Here is an 18,618-nt window from a genome sequence, read left to right on the forward strand (position 1 = left end):
CGACACGGTTGAGCGGCCATTTTAGCGCGGCTTGCTGGACGGGTCTTGAACCCCCAAGGGTGCAAATCTTTACCTGTGCTGCGTGGCAGGCGAGGACTCTGTGAGCTGTCCTTGTGGTGTGTTCAGGTGCGCCCTTCTGGGAAGTACACCACACTCTTAGGTCTTCGGTTTCGGATGATCCCGATGCAGGTGCATGGCGGTTTACAAGCGGTGCTTAGTTGTTATTGTTTGATATTTATAGTCACAAGTGTTTTTCCGTTCAATGCTTGGCATGTGGAGTCGCATGAAAACTGAGAAATTTGGAAAATAGTTTCGAAGAAAAGTACCCTGCTTCTCATTTATTTAAGCTGGAACACATTTAACGACAGAGTAAATATGATGGAAGATTGATTAAATTAGCCACTGGTTGATTGGTGCAAGGTAAGCAGAAATGCGTTGAGTTTTGAGTCAATCATCAAATGTTATGCTTTATCCGCAAGGAGTTATTGTTATTACACTCTCTCAGTCTGGAAACCCTGGGAAGAAGCTGTTTAAATGCTGCTGGAGGTCCGCGTGATCCGGGTGACTTGAGTTTTACGTGGCGCCAAAACCACGTCGTGCAGTGACGTCCGGTAGCCAGAGGCTGAGCTGCTCTGTATTTACTGTACCAGGCAAGGTAGCTCCACTTCCTGTCCCGTACCAAAGATGTTCTACTTGGGAACGCGGTACGCCCCTGTACCGCTAAACACCTTACTGTTTATTTCAGTTTCACCCCCATGGTCATATTTCCGTTTGTTTCCTCACGTGATCAAATATTGATCCATTTGGGGCAAACACCAGTTAAGTAAGACCAGTTTTTGAGTCTACAGTGATATCTCTCAAGTCAATTCTGTCGATTTTGCAGGATCTCCATTCAATTTAGGGGTGCCGTTAAGAGTTCACTTTTTTAAATTGTGGACATCAGTTACTAGCGGTTTTTCAGTATTTGTGTCAGGGCTAGGTCCCGACCCCCTGCGAATAGCTACTGACATGTGGTCAGGAGGAATGCAAAAGGTTCGCCTTTTATGACAAAAAACTTCAACTTCATCGTGTTGACAATCTGCCTGATAGGCGAGACACAAGAGAAGCTAATCCCGACTAAGCTCGGGCTAACAAGGCCGTGTTATGCCATGGAGAAAAAAAAAAAAAAAGTGCACCCTGGAAGGAGCTCAGTCCCGATTAGCTTCTCTGATTAAGACACTAGCAATGTGTCGCGAAAAAGAAAAAAAAAAAAAAACCTTGTCTGGTTTGACTGGTTATCAGCGGCGATCAGATTCAGGCCAATCATCGGGCATTATGTCAGGGTGGGGGTTAACCCCAGTGACACGCCGGATCAGACGCTGGCATCGGCGCCACTGCATGCGCCGCTTGCCCTCAGCAGTCGGGGTGCTCCACCCTTCGAACCCCACCTCACCCTCCCTCTTCACCCAAAGGGGTCAAGGCGCACACTCCGTCAACTTTTGTCCAGTGCTCCAAGTCATTAAAACGACTTCTGCTACTGATTTTGGCGGCGGTCCAGAGATGATTGGAAACAGACGCCTCGCTCGGAAGTGCAATGACAATCAATTGCGTGACGCCAACGAGCAGGACAGTAAATGATTGTTTCCTGCGGGAGTTGGAGCTCATCTCCAGGGAGTGGATGCATGCTGCAGTGTCTGCGTGACCTTGATGATGATGATGAGCATTAACAGGGTCTTAGAGTTCACGCAGAGGAGAATGCAGGGGGGGGGGGGTGGAGTGGTCAAAAACACTCAAGGTTCACAGATTTATTGCTGATCGTTGCAATACACAAAAGGACTTTGGAAAATGGAGGTTTTGATTTCTTGAATACAAATAGCTTGATCTCTAGATGTCCCGCCATCCATCAAGTGTAAATGTAGGTAACCAAGTAAATTTTTTTTTTTTTTAGCTGCCTTATTACGCTTTGTTTGGTCTTTGTTCCCACATTCAGAGTGACTCACATCACTTTACCGTGAGTTTATGGAACGTGTCCTTGACCATCTCCAGATGTACATAACGTGGCGAGGTGGAGAAGCGCGTTAAAGGGTTTTGACATTGACTGTCACCAATCGTAAGAGCTCCAGCTAAGGTCGCCCTAAGCAACTGTAAAGCTGCACCTGTAAAGTTTGACGACGCCAAAGTGTGCTGTTAATAACCCTCACGTATAGACATCATTATTGTTTTTGTGGCTCTCTAGCTTTGATTTTTCCAGTTCTTTGCGTTCCGTTCTGACATCTGGACTCCACCTTAGGCCGACGGTACTGTATTGGCTGACTTCAAAGACAGGGCAGAGGACAAAGGATGACAGGAGCGTCTTGACCGAGCCCGCTTTATTCCCCCCTACAGAAGAAAAACAAAGCCATAGAGTTGGTTGAATTATTTTTTTTAATGGTTCTTTGCCATAGACCTCGGGGAAAACCTGGACTTCGCCTTTAGGCCTGGAAAACTCCCGTTGTGCTTATAAACTGCCCAGAGCTCAGGTTATGGTGACATAGCACCTCCAGCATCTATGGCTTCTGTACAGCTGTACTCAGGTTGATTCTGGCTATACGTATGTTACCATACCAACTGCTAGCGTGCTAGTATTTTAGAGAGTTGTCTGCTGAAAAAAATCCGTGCAGAGCTACTTTTCTGCACTCAGGTTGTTGTCTTTGTATGCGAAGAAATGAATGCTGGCTAAAAACCAAATTTCCTGGATAATATGTACAGGGAATGCAGACTATTTCTATGGCACAGTTTGTTGTCGTTGCCAACTTTTTAATGGATAATTTCAGGGAACAATGAGAGTTGACATTGAAAATGTTCCGTTTTTAACAGCTTGGTTTTTATTACTGTGTATGTACACATTTTTTTAAAATTCATTTTGGCCCCTCCCGTCATGTAAAATCTACTGCTATTTGTCCTCTGTTCTCTTGAGACAGTCCCCGGTTCACCCGAGCAGACCTTTTCACGCAAACAAAACCGTGTGAAATTAGAGCTTCACCCGTTCTGAGTGAATGGATGGGCGTGCTGCGCTTTGTGTTCCACAAGTCACCGGTTTGCGCCATAAGAGTTGTTGCGTGTTATTCTGGACGAAAGCGATATTAAAAGGCAGGTCCAGGCACATTAAAGCCCCGTCGCCCCGTCAGCAAAATAGTTTGTGTTTATTTCCTTGATGGGAAGTGACGAGAGAGGAGGGAGTTTACGTCGGAGTCAATGGTCGGCCAATCCTTGCTGTGTGTGGAGTCTGGACCTGTAATAATTGGAGCAAAATAGTTTTTTTTTTTTTTTTTTTTTAAATTGTACAGGCTGTGTTTTGTCTGACATTAACAGAAATGTAAGTGGAATAGTAACGCAGCAAAGTTGGTGTTTTGTTCTGTGGAAACTCTCCTCAGCGACTTTCTGAAAAACACATTCATTGGTATATTTTTATGCTCTTTGTGTAACATCGTAAAATGGGACAAAAGCTCTGGAAAGTACACTGGTACTTTTTTTGTGAAGGAATCATTACTGAAGTAAATATTGAATGATAGACTAAGATCTTTGCATGTCAGGAAGGAGCTACGCCTGGGTTCATGACAGTTTACCGAGAGTCTTTGTCGTGTGTACACATGGATTGCTGGTGCCATTTTTTCCCCCAAGATCTTCGTTTGTTCATTAAACTATTAAGCTAAGCAATTATGGACATTTTGAGGGGCAAAGTCAAATGTGCGAGTTTTGATTGAGGCTTCTTGAGACATTTGGTGGGGCTACTCGTGATAGCCATGCACGTCTCAATCCGTGTCCTCATTCCACTTTTCATGTGTAACGAAAAAAAGTCTAATTTCACTAAGATAAAGTCCCTTGTAATCGAGTTTTTGAGGATGGGAAAATCTGTGTGCGTGCGTGTGCCTGTGTTTTGGCAATCACCTGCTGAGTGTCTTGTATTGACTGCAGTCTTATCGCCGTAGGATACAAGTGGTGTCTCTTTGTTTGGGACATGAGGGATCAGAGCCCAAGTTGAACATGTTTATGAGTGGTGAGAGGCTTTTTGAAATCATACAAGGAGGGAGTATTGGGGCAGACCAGAAAGAAAAGAGGCAGGAATTGGAACCGTTGTAGAGAGAGTGCTACAAGGTCTAAAACAACACCCAGAGGAAGACTGGTTTCCTTTCGACCAGGGACTTTCCATTCGCACATGGATGTAGCTGGCGGCTGGAGCGCCACACATTCCGAATATGGTAAATACTGCATAGTTTCATGTTTTATTTTCATAAACCTGTAACCTGCTGCTTATTTGTATGATCTGAAATGAAGGATGCATGTGTAAATGCGATGAAAAAACCCTTGACTAGGGTCTTAGAGAGCTGTTTTAACGGTTTTTGTAATCTTATTGATATTTTGCTCTATGTTGGGATACCACATCCTCATTTAAAATTGTCTCCAACTACAGCATGTGATGTAAAGTCCTTAAGAATTAGAGATTCTTCAGTTGAAAAAGTCTCCCAAATACTGGGGAATATGTAAAATTCTTGGAATTGTCTGATTTACATCTGATCATACTTTTGTGAGCGTATTTGAAACGAGTACCAAGCCCCCCCAAAAAAGTAAAATATAACAGTGGCTCTGAGTGTTTGCTGTTCCCAGCGGCAAACATATCTGATGGTTATGCAAAGTTGACTCCTGAAGCACCCCCCCCCCCCCCCCCCCCCCCACTACTCCTTCCCTCTCCTTCAGCGGAGTGGTTGATGTCTGCCCGTGATAACCCAGGCTAATTTGGATACGCCTGAGAGTGTGAAATCGATTGGACGGCGTGCGTTCGGACGTCGGAAATGTCAACTCGGTCGACAGGCGCTCTATTGTCTCTGTTGTGACTGTTCACATTTTGAATGACTGGCAGGGAAAAAAGGGACCCTCCAAAAGTCACGTTCAACCATGACGCCGGAGACTAAAGAGTCACTCGCTCTTAATACGCAAATTAACGAGTCAGCGCAAGTCAGAAAGTCCATCAAGGGAATGTGTACTGCGGGATTAGACGAGGAATGCATCAGAAGAGGAAGCCACAAAGGGAATGGATGAGGAGGGGATTTGGCCGTAATGTCATTAAGGAAGACAAAGGTCTGAGCACGAAGCAGGATATAAACTGAAGCTCCGGCTGCTCTCATGCAAGGAACCTTGCAGGTGTTTACAACAAAAAGTCACTGGCTCTCTAAACTTGAGTTGTACTCAGATTTCTGCCTAGCGTAAACTGCCCCCATCTGGACCAACCATCCATCCATCCATCCATGGATCACATCATCCTTCCCCAAAGCGGTCCGTCTTTACTTAGCCTCCCTTCTTATCTACCATACCAGCAATCCTCTTAATACCTAACTCACTGTTTTGACTTACCTTATACCCTTTTACCCTCCTATCTTCCTACCTATACTATCAAAACTAACCTCCTAACCATCCTTTTACCTTCAATATCATTTTCCATACCTTCTTATCAATGCTATTACTATCTTCCCTACATATTCCTTCTCATTTAACTAACCACCTATCTTCGTCAAACTTACCTATACCTTCTTAACTCCATTCCAACCTCTCTTTTCAAACCTACTTACTTACCAAACGTACTGTTACTTACCTACCTTCTTGTCTTCTTACCCATGTATGTACGGTCTTGGCTACCTTTTTACCTGCCTATCTTCTTACCCAAGATGTGAGAAGGCAATAAAAAGGCTAATTCAGTGATCAACTCCACATGTTCTGATGGATGTCTTCCCACTGAAGGGCAACAGTTTAGCTCAGACTAAGTCATCCATCTTCTCATTCCTCTCTCTCATTGGCACACGCATGCCCCACGTACACGAGAGACTCCAGACTTGCCATTTGCTGTCCCAGCTAACAGCTTCAGGGTGCGTACGTGAAAACCACCGATCAGCGCAATAAAACCTGCTGCAACCCGTTTGCACCTTCTGTGAAATTCCACACGGGTGATTTCTCAAGCTCCTGCCCAAAATGTGTGTAATGTGCTTCGCATGTGCCATGCGGAATGCGCATCTGAAGTCACACGAAGACAGTTTGCTTAAATTAGCAAGACAGGTTTTATTGGCGCAACCATTTGCGGAATCCTATCATATTTTTTGTGTTCTCAAACATGAATATGCCAGAAGATACAGCAAATCTCCTGTCTAATAGGAAAGTAGTAACTGGTTTGTTTGGTGGGGGGAAAAGCTAAATTTAGCTCGAGTTGTTTGTGGGCATTGTAGAGAGTTTTTGCTCCTTTCTGTTGCTATTTAAAAGTTCAAGCTAACAAGACAATGTAGCTCTTGTTATTGTTTCCTAATAAGCCATATATTTTTTTTTTGCAAGGGGCGGGGTGTTGTTAGATGAGGTTAAAATAATATTAAAGCGTTTTGAAAACATAGTTTGCCATATATTTAAGGTTGAAACTGTTAACATAGCCAATTAAAAATTTGCGGGGTTGTCAGTTATTCTGCCGTTTACAGTACATGGAAGCCTTTTTTCAGACAGTTATGCGCATATTTACAGTCAATAAAGTGAAGGATTTTGAATTGCATTGAAATATCATGCATAAATTATATCGACATAGTGCTTTGTTAAGTAGAAGAGAGAAAACCAAGTGTGCCTGCAAAGAAACTAGATAAAAAGAGCTAAATGTGTGTTTTGCGATGCACCCCCGTGTGTGTTTTGCAGCGACGAGGGTCACAAAGAGAGGCACGCATGAGTGAGCAACGGCCATTGTTCCAGAAAACGTGACCCCGACTCAGGACATCCTGGAAACATTTCCGCCGCCGCGGTCGTACGCCTCCCTCCGCCGCCTAATTTGTATGCTATTCAAATTTCACAAGTCACCCGACGGGCTTGTTTTGTACGATATGTGACACAAAAAGCTTTCGCGCAAACGACCCGTCAGCTGTCAGACGGACGGGTGGGCCGGTGCGGCCGGCCAAGATGGTGCGATGAAAGAAGATTGGCAAAAGTGACGGCCGTCGCCGTCAGGAGCCTTGCTTGCGTGGTTATTATGGTGTAATGTACCTGCAGACAGCCTGCACAAAGCCCTCTTGATGACTTCCTCTTGCATATTGCTTTATTTCGTTAATTCTAGAATCTAGAACCTTCCGAGCGGCGATGAGGTGAAGCTGAAGAGGTAATGAGGACGCACATCAATGTTTCAGAGTGTTTGCTCTCTAGTGTCAGCACACGCGTGGTTTTGAATGACCCGTCAACTCCCAGTCACCTCTCACTATCATCATGGATGAACAGCATAAAGCCACATTTTTATTCATGGTTTTTAATCCCTGATGGCTTAAGCGTATTTTCACGAGTTACTACTCAGCAAATTTTTGCCCACCGTGTAGGGAAGGCATCAAATGAACCCCCGGATCATTTAAAGTGACTTTGTCTATAATTGCGACGCTCAGCGCTTTTCTGTACGTTTCCATTTTGTGTTTACGTGGCGTTGTTGCCACGGCGCCTCTGTTGGGCTCGATGGCCGTCTCCTTTTCCAATCTCAGGCCTCCCACTGCCATTTTTTATTTCCTCTCTCGCTCTCCTTTTCCTTTCCATCAGTCTCTGCAGGCCATGCTCTCCTCGCTCCGCTCCGAGCTCGACATTCAGAGCTACTTGATGACACTCCAGTCGCCCCCTCGCACAGTTAGTCCGCCTCCCTGCATCTTGTCGTGTGTTCTAACAAGCTACCATTCTATTTGACATCAATTTTATAAATGTACAAGGTATGAAATGCATGATCATGATAGCGAGAAATTATTTTTTAAAAGACCATTCTAATGATAACCTTTCCAGCAATTTTTACAAGCAACAAATGTTTAAAACATATTTTTACATCCTTTATAAAAATAGGTAAAACTAATAATATAAAAACTGTACAGTATTATTATTATCATCATAAATACACAAGAATATATAGAAAATAATTGTCTTACTGTCATGACGTCAATATATATTTACCCAAGTTTCCTTGGTTACACATATGCACAGTTCTTCATTAGGTTTAAATCTGGGTGAGCTCGAAGTGTCCGGAAACATCCATCCATCCATCCATCCATTTTCTATGCCACTTATCCTCACGACGGTTGCTTGGAGTGCTGGAGCCTATCCCAGCTGTCAACGGGCAGGAGGCGGGGTACACCCTGAACTGGTTGCCAGCTAATCGCAGAGCACATGGAGACAAAAAGCCGCACACACAATCACACCTCGGGGCAATTTTGAGTGTCCAATTAATGTTGCATGTTTTTGGGATGTGGGAGGAAACCGGAGTGCCCAGAGAAAAGCCAACGCAGGCATGGCGAGAACATGTAAACTCCACACAGGCGGGTCCAGTTTCGAACCCAGGTCCTCAGAACTGTGAGGCCAATGCTTTGCCAGCTGATCCACCGTTCCGCCTGTACAGAAACAGTCACTTTTGAATTTTTTTTATAAATTTTAGACAGTAGGATACTGTATGTCCTGACCTCTTCTATTCCCTGAGATGCAAAGAACTTGAATGAACGTGTAAACTCTTTCACCTCCTCACATTGTCAACTTTTGTGACAAAATGCTAACGTCTGGAAAAAGTAGCAGCATGCGCATGCGGACGTGTTTACGGGGGTCTTTGGCCTGCCAGTGGCGATAGGAGAAGGTCACTTCATAAAGAGTCCACTGTTCCATGACCCCCCCCACCCCCCGGCCCCCGTTCCCCTTGGCTTCAACCCCCCCCAGACCTCGTCCCTGCGTTGCAGATCATCTTACCGACGCAACACAAAAGCTCGCCGAGCTTCTTACATCGCCACATTGAAGTCTCGCCTAGCGGAGGTCTGATCTGATTACAGCCCGTCGTCACGTCTCATAACTCCGTAATGACTTGTAGCAACGTTTTTGGGGGGGGGGGCTCCTGTGTGAAAAACGTAGACACTTAATGCATCGTTTGTGTGATGTTATCGCATGTTCATCAAGACATTGGCTGGTGTTAGACTAGAACTTGGGACTTGCTTGGCTAAAGCTTATGGAAGACTTGACAATTTAGTTTTTAAGTGTCAAGGGAAAGATGTGGCCCATTTTCGTAGACAAGAGACAAGGCAAGCAGTTTAGAAATAATAAACGATGAAAGGTCATACGTATTCGTACACACGCATGAACAGGCAGTTATCATCTGCCTGGTGCAGCTGGCTGTCCCAAACCACAGATATTTTGCTTTGTGATAAGACAATATCAGAGCGGGAGGAACAAGTTCTACTTATCCTGGTACAGAGTGCTGGTAAATCGGGAAAATTGTGACGGCAAGTCAAATGTAAGAGAACAGAACAACACCAACAAAGACCGTTCAGCTATCTTCAAAATTTTACACTTTAGCTAACTGATCGCTGGTCAAACATGAACTAAACTCTGTCGGTTTTGCGTTTGATTGACAAGATGATCAATAGAAATTATGGAGACTGGTTTGGGACTCTTTTGGGGAAAAAAAATGATTGCGAATGTGTTAGTACAGGTAACTTTACACAAGTAGAGATAGTCAAAGTGCAAAGGGGCCAAAGCGCAATTTTAAAGTATATCGTGAGTGAGCCAGCTTGTATTACTTGACTTATGACTTGCTTAACCCAAGTAATGACTTGACGTGACTTCTGGTCCCCACAGTAACTTTGTGCCCAGATCCTGACGTCGCATCTTTTGTTGGTTTCAGAGCAGAAGCCCCAAGCACTGTCCCAGCCCGCAGCCCGGCGTGGACGTAGACCACATCTCCCTGACGTCTCTGGACTCGCTGGAGGCCATGTCCGAGGTCGACGCGCCGACGGGCTTCACCCGGGGCAGCCGGATTCGCGCCAGTCTGCCCGTGGTCCGATCCACCAACCAGACCAAAGACCGCTCGCTTGGTAAGCTGTCGACATCGAGATTGTGCACGGCGCCGGTGCCGCTTGGTTGAATTCCTAAACAGAATTTCCCATTGAGTTCCGTTCTGTTTGCAATAATTCCTTCTTGAGTTCAAACTCGGAACCGGGCAGTCTGCAGCCAGCCGGAGAACCCAGCTTGTCATGCATGTATGAGGCCTAAATATTGTCCTTTGGGGTCATATGTGAAATCAAATTGATTAGTTGGTATTCAGATTTTTAGTTTATGGATGACTTTTTACTTTGTAATTATTCTCCATTGTCAAAAAAAGGCTTTTTTTTTTCTTTCTTCCAAGTTGATAAATGATTTCAGAGTCAGCAATAAGGAGATGAATCACAACTTCTACCGCACACAAACATCTGTACTTCTCCGTCTAGAGAGTGTGAGTGGTTTTACCACCTCTGCTAGTCGGTGCGCCACATCAGGGCAAAACATTTAGGGAAGAGGAAAAGCCGCCCTGCAGGGGTTTTATGGCGTTGACAAAAGGGGTGGAGTGAAATGGGTCTTCACTCCCTCGTCCCTCCCATGGTGACAGACACACACACGCACGCAAAACGCTGATCCCAAAAAAGTCTGTTGCTCCTTCTGCTGTGAGAGAGGAAATGTAAGTATTGCGTTTTTGTGTTTTCTTGCTATTCTGCACTTGAAACTTGTGGATGTTGGGTCAGGGTTCTTGAGATGCAAGAGCTTTTGTACAGGAAGCCGTTTACCATACTTTACCCCCAACCCAGCACTTGTGGAACCCGTCCCACGTGGGGAACACATCACAAGCGGACCCCATTCAGCTTTGTCGGCGTTGCATATTCATGCGCGTCAGCTCAATGATGCCCTTGTCGCGTCGAGCATCTGGAAGCAAAGTGCTAACAGAGTCGCTCTCGAGGGGGGGAAAGTTGTTAGCGGCTCAGACTTGGACTCGGACTCTCACCGACATCTGGTAGCTTTTACTGGCCCTCGCTTCTTTTATCAAGTCACGGCAAGTAAAAGCGCACTTTGTTTTGCAGATGATTTGAAAGCTCATTTTACTGCGGGAATTCTTTTAGCGTACAAATATGACGGAACATCGAGCTACTTTCTTCTGGCGCGGACAATCACTGCAAACTTTTTTCATAGACATTTTGTTTTCGGGGGTGCTATTGTTTGCACAAGTGCTGCGTGGGCGTGTCCAGACATTCTGCGGCACACATCTGTTTTTTTTTTTTCCAAAGTCGCAACGCACGCAACACACACCCAGTTCAGATCAGAGTCTCGCCGTTTGGTGCTTTTTGATCTGTATGGGGAGAATGCAGCCCCAAATTTCTTCTTTCCAGATTTCTTTCGCAATAATATGGGGGGAAAAAAATATTGGAACTCGACCAAGTCTGGAAAATGAATGGAAAATTGAAACTATTCCAAGTCACTTAATTACTAATGTTCAACCACAAACATGAATTCAGAAATGGGTCAAAGTTCGGTCACTTGAAAGTAGAGAGGTACCACGACTGTACGTCGACTGATTTTGCGCTCCAACTACCCTTTAGGCGTGCTCTACCTGCAGTACGGCGACGAAACTAAACAGATCCGCATGCCCAACGAGGTCACCAGCATCGACACGGTCCGGGCCTTGTTCGTCAGCGCCTTCCCGCAGATGCTCACCATGAAGATGCTGGAGTCGCCCAGCATGGCCGTCTACGTCAAGGACGACATGAGGAACATGTACTACGAACTTAGCGATGTCAGGTAAAGACAGATGTGCAAGTGTGCGTGTGTACTTGGCGGGAATGAGCCCTTGACCAAATATCAGTTATGCGGAAAATAAATCACCGTCAGATAAGTTGCTGAACGTTTCCGAGGCGCCTGTCGGAATTGTGCTATATAGTTGCTTCAAAACGAAATTAATCAACCGTCAGTGACATAAAATTGACTGGTGTCTATCACATTGTTTACTAATGCTACACAGTATTGCTACACATGCGTCAAATATTAATCTTGTGGTTGTCTAATATTTAATATGCAGACTGTTTGGCCCATGATGATGAGAATTTCAGTCATCTTGGCATCTGAAGAATCAGTTTTTTTTATTTATAATTTTCTCCCGAAATCTGCTGAAATGATCTAAAATATAACATACTGTGATTGAAAATTATATACAGGTGCATCTCAAATCACAATAATGGGGGAGACACGTTTAGGATTTCAATTCAGGAATCACAACTTGCATATTTTCTGAATTATACGAAGAGTGAAACTTTTTTTTGGGGATGATGATTAAATTAAATTATTATAATGTAATAAATTCCTTGAGAATATTAATATATTTTAATTGAATAATTCAATGAAATTAAATTTGCCTTCTCAAGGAATTTATTCCATTAAAATAAATCACAATTATTTTGAATAAAGAAATTAGCTAGAATAATTTTTTAAAATTAGGTAGTAAATATTACAGATCTCTTGATAACATAATTGCTCGATGGGCCTGATGACAGAACTGAGTGTGCACTTGGTCTACTAAATGTGAGCATACCGTTCTGTTATCAAGCTCTCGAAATGATAAGCAGTCCCACCTCCGTTCCGATGTGTACTTTGCGCCCAACTCTTTTTTTTATCGAGGCAGTAAAATTGGTTTTGTGCTTGCTGAGGGTTGGCACAAGCGTCCCGGTCCTCATAGCGAGAGGAGGGCTCGGTCGGTTTTTAAAGCGACATGGAACCCAAGGCCAGATTCTCGGCGCCCGTGTCGGGATACGTGCCGCTGGCCGGGCTGCTCAGGAGGAGACGCGGGCCCGCGGCGCGTCGGCCGTATTCCGACGGCGATAGCTGGGCTGGCTTCTTACCGCCGCTCGCCTCTTCCCCCTACAGGAATATCACGGACCACTCCTGCCTGAAAGTCTACCACAAGGACCCGGCGCAGGCCTTCAGCCACGGGTCCCGGCCAGCCAATGGCGACGCCAGGGTCAGTACGTAGCAGATTCAGCTATATTCTTCTGTGGGAAATATCCTTACATAAGTAATATTTATAATCATAACAGACATTTTTCTTGTTTTTTTTTCCTGCTCTTTCTCTCACATGTTAAGATACCACAAGATAGCCTTGAATAAATAGTAGATTAGTACAGGTACTTAGTGTCAAGGAAGTGTTTTTTTTTTCCCCTCGATTGTAAGACAAGGGGAAGACAAGTTTAGCCTGGGTTGTTGGAGGAAATGGAGTCCTCGCTGTAAGTACATGTGCATTTGTGGTGCTTTTTTTTCTTCAAAATCAAATAATCTGCAAGGTATTTTTTCAGTTCAGGGTGTAGTCCGCTTTCCACCCGAAGCTAGCTGGGATAGGCTCCATCTTTTCCGCGACCCTTGTGAGGATAAGCGGCTCAGATAATGACATGACGTGTTTTATGGTGTGTTTGAAATTATATTCAATGGTTTTGAGAACGTAGAGTAATAGCCAGCAAAATTACAGTGTCGTCTAATTCTTAACCGTTGTGTATCTTAGCCTCCTTTTATTAAAAACCATGGAAACGGTTTTAAAATTGTGAGCAGAAAATGACAATAGACCGTAATGTTTACGTAAAAGCAAGGCAGGGAGTCTTGTCAACAAAAATGTCTTATCCTCGTCCACGCAAAGATTGGTGCCACGATTAGCTTTGTCACTGTTTAACCCAGCTGTGCTTGACACAGATACAAAGGTCGCGCGGGGACGAGACGTGTAGTATGCGTTTTTGTCAATCTATTGCATCATTTAAAAGGTCAAATTTGGGCGCAGCGCGTCCAGTTTTAAAGGGGACGTTATTTTAATGACACGTTATCATGACGGGCAGCACATTAGGCTGCTGGAGATAGTCGCTTGTATGTTTAGGAGCTTAAAAGCAGGAGTCTAAATTCAAAGCAAATGTTCTCGGCGAGCCCTGTCATTTGCCAAAAATTGATGTTTGTGCGCTTATTCGACAACCCCCTTTCTGTGATCTCCAAGCGCCGAGAGATTTATGCGTGTTGCGCGGCGACTTAGCCAAACGCGGCTCTTTACTATATGTGGAATCGGCGCGTGACGGAAATTCCTTTGGTGCGGTTTTTATTATTATTGATTTTTTTCATGCACGCAGACAAGTAATATTGTGTTGAACTGCATCTGTGTCTACTGGTAGAACTACAATAGTGACATGTAAAGGCTGCGGGCGTCACACCCTCTGAATTGTGCGCTCCGCTTTAGCAATCTGATGAGGCGCAAATGCAAAACGTCAATAAAAATGAAATTAAAGATAGCTGAAGCCCAAGTGAACTTTGTATGCAGAGTTGACTTCCCGTGAGTCACGCTCATCGTACGTCGCGTGAAACAATCGCGTGTTTGTTTGTCGGCAAGAGTGTGAAGCTTTGCACGGCGACGCTCCTTCATCACACAGCCGATGGTGACACGATTTTTCTTTTTCTCGAACAGTCCCTGAAGTCTCGTGCTGGGAGAAATCATTTTTCCACCGCAGGTGTGTTCGCCTGCGCGGTGCGTTTTGTGTCGTGCCAGCTGACAAAAAAACAAAAAACCCAGACAATCAAAATTGAATTGTAACATGACAAAGCGCATACTGTACGAGTCAGGTTTATTTTTCACTTGTCGTGACTTGCTAATTGGCATTTTTTATTCATTGTAAAATTACCAAACGTATCGCAACTGGTTGTCTCGATCGGGTTAAACCCTGCAATAATAAGAGAGGGCAATATTCACTATTCCTTCCATCCATCCATCCATCCATTTGCTTTGCCGCTTATCCTCACGAGGTTCGCGGGGAGTGCGGGAGCCTATCCCAGCTGTCAACGGGCAGGAGGCGGGGTACACCCTGAACTGGTTGCCAGCCAATCGCAGGGCACACGGAGACAAACAGTCGCACTCACAATCACACCTATGGGCAATTTAGAGCGTCCGATTAATGTTGCATGTTTTTGGGATGTGGGAGGAAGAAACCGGACGCAGGCACGGGGAGAACACGCAAACTCCACACAGGCGGGGCCAGAATTGAACCTGGGTCCTCAGAACTGTGAGGCCATCGCTTTACCAGCTGATCACCCTTTGCGCCATTCACTGTTCCAAGTTTACAATTTTTTTTTTCTCACCTGCTCTTCCATATTTTCTGTTTTTTGTGTGCCATCTTGTGGCTTCCCGGTGTCAATGAAGTATGTTGACTTGTCTTTCACATGAGGCAGCTGCCAGTTGTTTTTCCCATCACAGGGACTTTTGTCCTCTCAATTTTTCCGCATTACCGACCCGCTTTCTTTTTTTATTTTTATTTCTTGACCAGCCCGGGCACGAGGTTAGAGTGATTTCTCCGTTCCAGGTTATCACACCTCACGACGGCGTCCCCAGATTAGCTGACGGTTGAAATCTTTTTTGTCGCAGATTAACCTCTCGGGCTGCGGTGCGATTGCTTCGCCGGGGGCCCGTGGGCGCGAGGGGACGTTTACCCGGCGGGTCGGGAGCTTTGCCAGCGTGTCTGGAAAATGTGCTGACCGCTGCGCTTTTGTTGTAAAAAAAAAAAAAAAAAAAAGCAACAGTGTAAAAATGGGCTGGCCGAAGGTTTTTGTTTCAAGGGCAGTTTCCAGAAATACCGGATTTATGCAGTACAAAGCCGGAGTGGCACTCAGGACTCCAGCAAGGCGAGGATCAGCACCAATTTGTGCACCTTCATAAAATAAAAAAAAAAATGCATATACGGTACCTCAATTTTCTTAATGAGAACCATGTGTTAGTCATTAAAGGCAAGAAAATTGAGCATATTTTATAATAGCACATGGCACACCACCAAACGAAAACGTCAACACACAAGTATAGCGAAATAATAGTGATCTCATCGCAATCTTTTTGCAAATATACTCTGTGTGAAATCTGGACTTGTTTAGCTCAACACAAAACTGTTAGTGGTGTCTTTAGACTTGACTTTAATTAGTTCCATGACCGCATTCCTCATTCAAAACACTCGCATCTCAAGTCATCTTTAACCGCTTAAATGAACGGAAATGGAAATTCCATTCATGTGATACATTCTTTCACCCCCCCCCCCCAAAAAAAAAAAAAATTCAGAATAAGAAAAACATGATTTAACTTTAGAAACACATAGTGACTTCATCATTTTAAAAATGGCATGTAAGGAATCAAACAATATTTGCCACAGTTTTGCTTCAATTCAGTGGACATTCTGCCAGTTGGCTTCACTAAATATTAGTTGTTCTTGCCTGTGAGTATTTTATTTTTATATCTGTCTACATGTGTTGTGCCACCTTTTCTGTGCAAGTATCTGTTGCTTAAAGAGTCATGGGGTTTAATTTCTATTTATATGTGCCCTGCGATTGGCTGGCGAACACGCTAGGATGTAATGTGGGTCTTCCCGAAAGTCGGACGGGTCAGGCGTCACACACCTGCAGCCCTAATGAGGATAAGCGGTATAGAAAGTGGAGGGATTGCCTTCCTGTTCAAATTATGTGTTTCCACTCTTTCTTCTTCAGATGCACGGCGACATGGTGAATCCTCTTAGGCAGGCTCCCATGGGTCCGCCGGCGCACCACCCCCCGTTGCAGGCGGCACTCCCCCCGTCTCCCCACTCCCCTTCCCGGATCCCGTTCGGCCCGCGGCAGGGCTCTCTCTCCGGTAACGGCACCGTGCCCAGGGAGCGCCTGTCCACCGCCAGCGCCCAGGCCCGCTCCAGCTCGCCCTGCCCGAGCGCCATCTTGGAGAGGCGGGACGTCAAGCCTGACGAGGACATGGGCGGGAAGGGTCACAGTCTCACGAGGGGGAACGAGGGTTTGTACGCCGACCCTTACCTTCTCCAGGAGGCACGAATGGGCATGGTGGCGTCCCACGGACCGCACCCCAACCCTGGGCATGACGGGCCAGACCACAACTTCCACCGGGCGTCCATCCGCTCCACCAGCTCTTACAGCGGGCCCAGTCCCACCGACTCAATCGACCACCCTTCCCTGTACAGGCAGAAGTCAAGAAACAGCCAACTTCCCACGCTGGGCTCCAAAACGCCTCCGCCATCCCCTCACCGGATGGCCGACGTGCGGCTCATCGACATCCACGGCGGGGTTCCCATCGAGAGGACCTCGTCCGTGCGCCAGTCCTTTAGGAAAGAGGATGTGACGGGGAACAAGCCCAGGAACAACATGGCCTCGTCAGACCTCCAGGGGCACCCTCAAGGGCCCGTCCCGGCCGCAAGCGATATTCAGACACGGTAAACCCGGATGGAGAGAATAGGAATGAAAAGATTGCGTCAGAGCATGAAGTAACTAACTCTGCATCCCAGTTTCAAGCTAACTGCCATGTCTTCTCCCTTCTCTGAAAAACGAGATGAGCGAGTTGCCGCCAGACTTATGTAGGCGATTGGCGCATTACTTCGGGTAAAAATCGGGTGGGCGGGTCCCAAGTCTCATGACTTGACTCTAGTCAGACCTAAATCTCTCATTTTAGGATTTGGGACTTTGCGAAAATGTATGGAAGACTCAACTTAATTTTGACTTTGGTGTTTCTGAGACACAACTTGACTTGAACTTCATCACCTGACAAGTCTTGCCCATTTACCAAGATAGTCTCATCTTTTTTGGTTGTTGTTTGTTTGTTTAAAAGTCCTTTCTTTTGGTAGAGGCCCCCTCAGGAAGGAAGACTCATGGAGGGAGAGCCCAAGATGATTACATTTGCAATCAGGCATTATATCAGCAACATGGAAGTTTTGGAACTGAAACAATACCAAACACTACTGTACCCGTCGCTATAAAAGTCACAAAGACACGTCACAGTTTAGGGCACCGACAGCTGTTCAAATATTAACTAAGTAGTAGCAATAGACAATACAGGGACCATTAAGAGCTCGTCATTATCATTGACTACATTTTACTTACACAAATACTGATACTGCGTACAAAGTGGCTAAGTTGGCTGAACAAGATTTTGTGACTTGCTTGATGACTTGACCCAAGTAATGACTTGAAGTGTCTTGATTGAAATTTAGTCGGTACTCAACAACTTGCACTAACTTGGGACTTGGTTGAAACTTGAAGGTTAAGACTTAAAACTTGGTGACAGGTACATATATGACTAGTTTTGCGCAATTCTCCGTTTCCGACCGTTGTTTTTTCAAAAAATTTCAAAAATTTCAATCTGGATTCTAGAACTCACAGCTAATTAAGACAAATCCTACAGGATAGAAATAAGAAAAGCCTACTCAAAGTTTTCATACTAAGGTCAGAACACTTTCTCTGACTGGGGCAGAGGGGTAGTGGGGGTTACTTGCACAATGTGCTTACCTAGGAGAAGCAGAGAAAACAAGGCCAAAGGGTGGGGGTTGACATACGTAATCAGTTCTACACATCAGGCAGGACCACCTGTATAAACTCCTGACCAAACACACAGAAATGTCCAGAGAGTCTGGAAAAAAGATTGGAGGAATTCGGACGGGAAAGTATCCTTAACTTTCCAAATAAACAGTCGAATCCAATGTTTGCTCTCGGTCTTAGACGTTGGACAAAGGATGACAAACTGCCGTCTTTCTCTAGCTAAACATTCGTCTCGAACTCAGCCCACGAGTCCATCTCGCTCCAGACCGGAGTCGCAGTAATATTCCCGCCAGCGTGACCAGGCCTCTAGCGCTGAAAGTAGAATTTTCTGATGTTTTCTGCAGAGAGCGAATGAAGGCAATGGAGCAACAGATTGCCAGCTTGACTGGCCTTGTTCAGCATGCACTTTTAAAGGGGCCAGACACTAGTGGCGCCAAGGAGCCTCTCAGGTAAGCCCACCACTGTAGA

General features: G+C 45.2%; 1 protein-coding gene across 11 annotated transcripts in view; it reads left to right on the forward strand.

Moving 5' to 3' along the window:
* si:ch211-285f17.1 (sickle tail protein homolog) overlaps positions 1-18,618 on the forward strand; it is an 85,925-nt gene that overhangs the window by 52,562 nt on the left and 14,745 nt on the right. For 8 of the 11 annotated variants that reach the window (XM_061805444.1, XM_061805440.1, XM_061805437.1 and 5 more), the window contains exons 3-7: positions 9,662-9,851; positions 11,385-11,583; positions 12,703-12,796; positions 16,324-17,051; positions 18,495-18,599. In XM_061805444.1, coding sequence (XP_061661428.1) covers positions 9,662-9,851; positions 11,385-11,583; positions 12,703-12,796; positions 16,324-17,051; positions 18,495-18,599 — 1,316 coding nt within the window. Of the gene's footprint in view, positions 1-4,067; positions 4,218-7,087; positions 7,639-9,661; positions 9,852-11,384; positions 11,584-12,702; positions 12,797-16,323; positions 17,052-18,494; positions 18,600-18,618 lie in introns of those variants that run through there. The other 3 variants (XM_061805447.1, XM_061805445.1, XM_061805439.1) reach the window with 3 other exon arrangements.

This window comes from Syngnathoides biaculeatus, chromosome 19 (genome assembly GCF_019802595.1).
Source record: "Syngnathoides biaculeatus isolate LvHL_M chromosome 19, ASM1980259v1, whole genome shotgun sequence".
In the NCBI taxonomy this organism is placed as follows: Eukaryota; Metazoa; Chordata; class Actinopteri; order Syngnathiformes; family Syngnathidae; genus Syngnathoides; species Syngnathoides biaculeatus.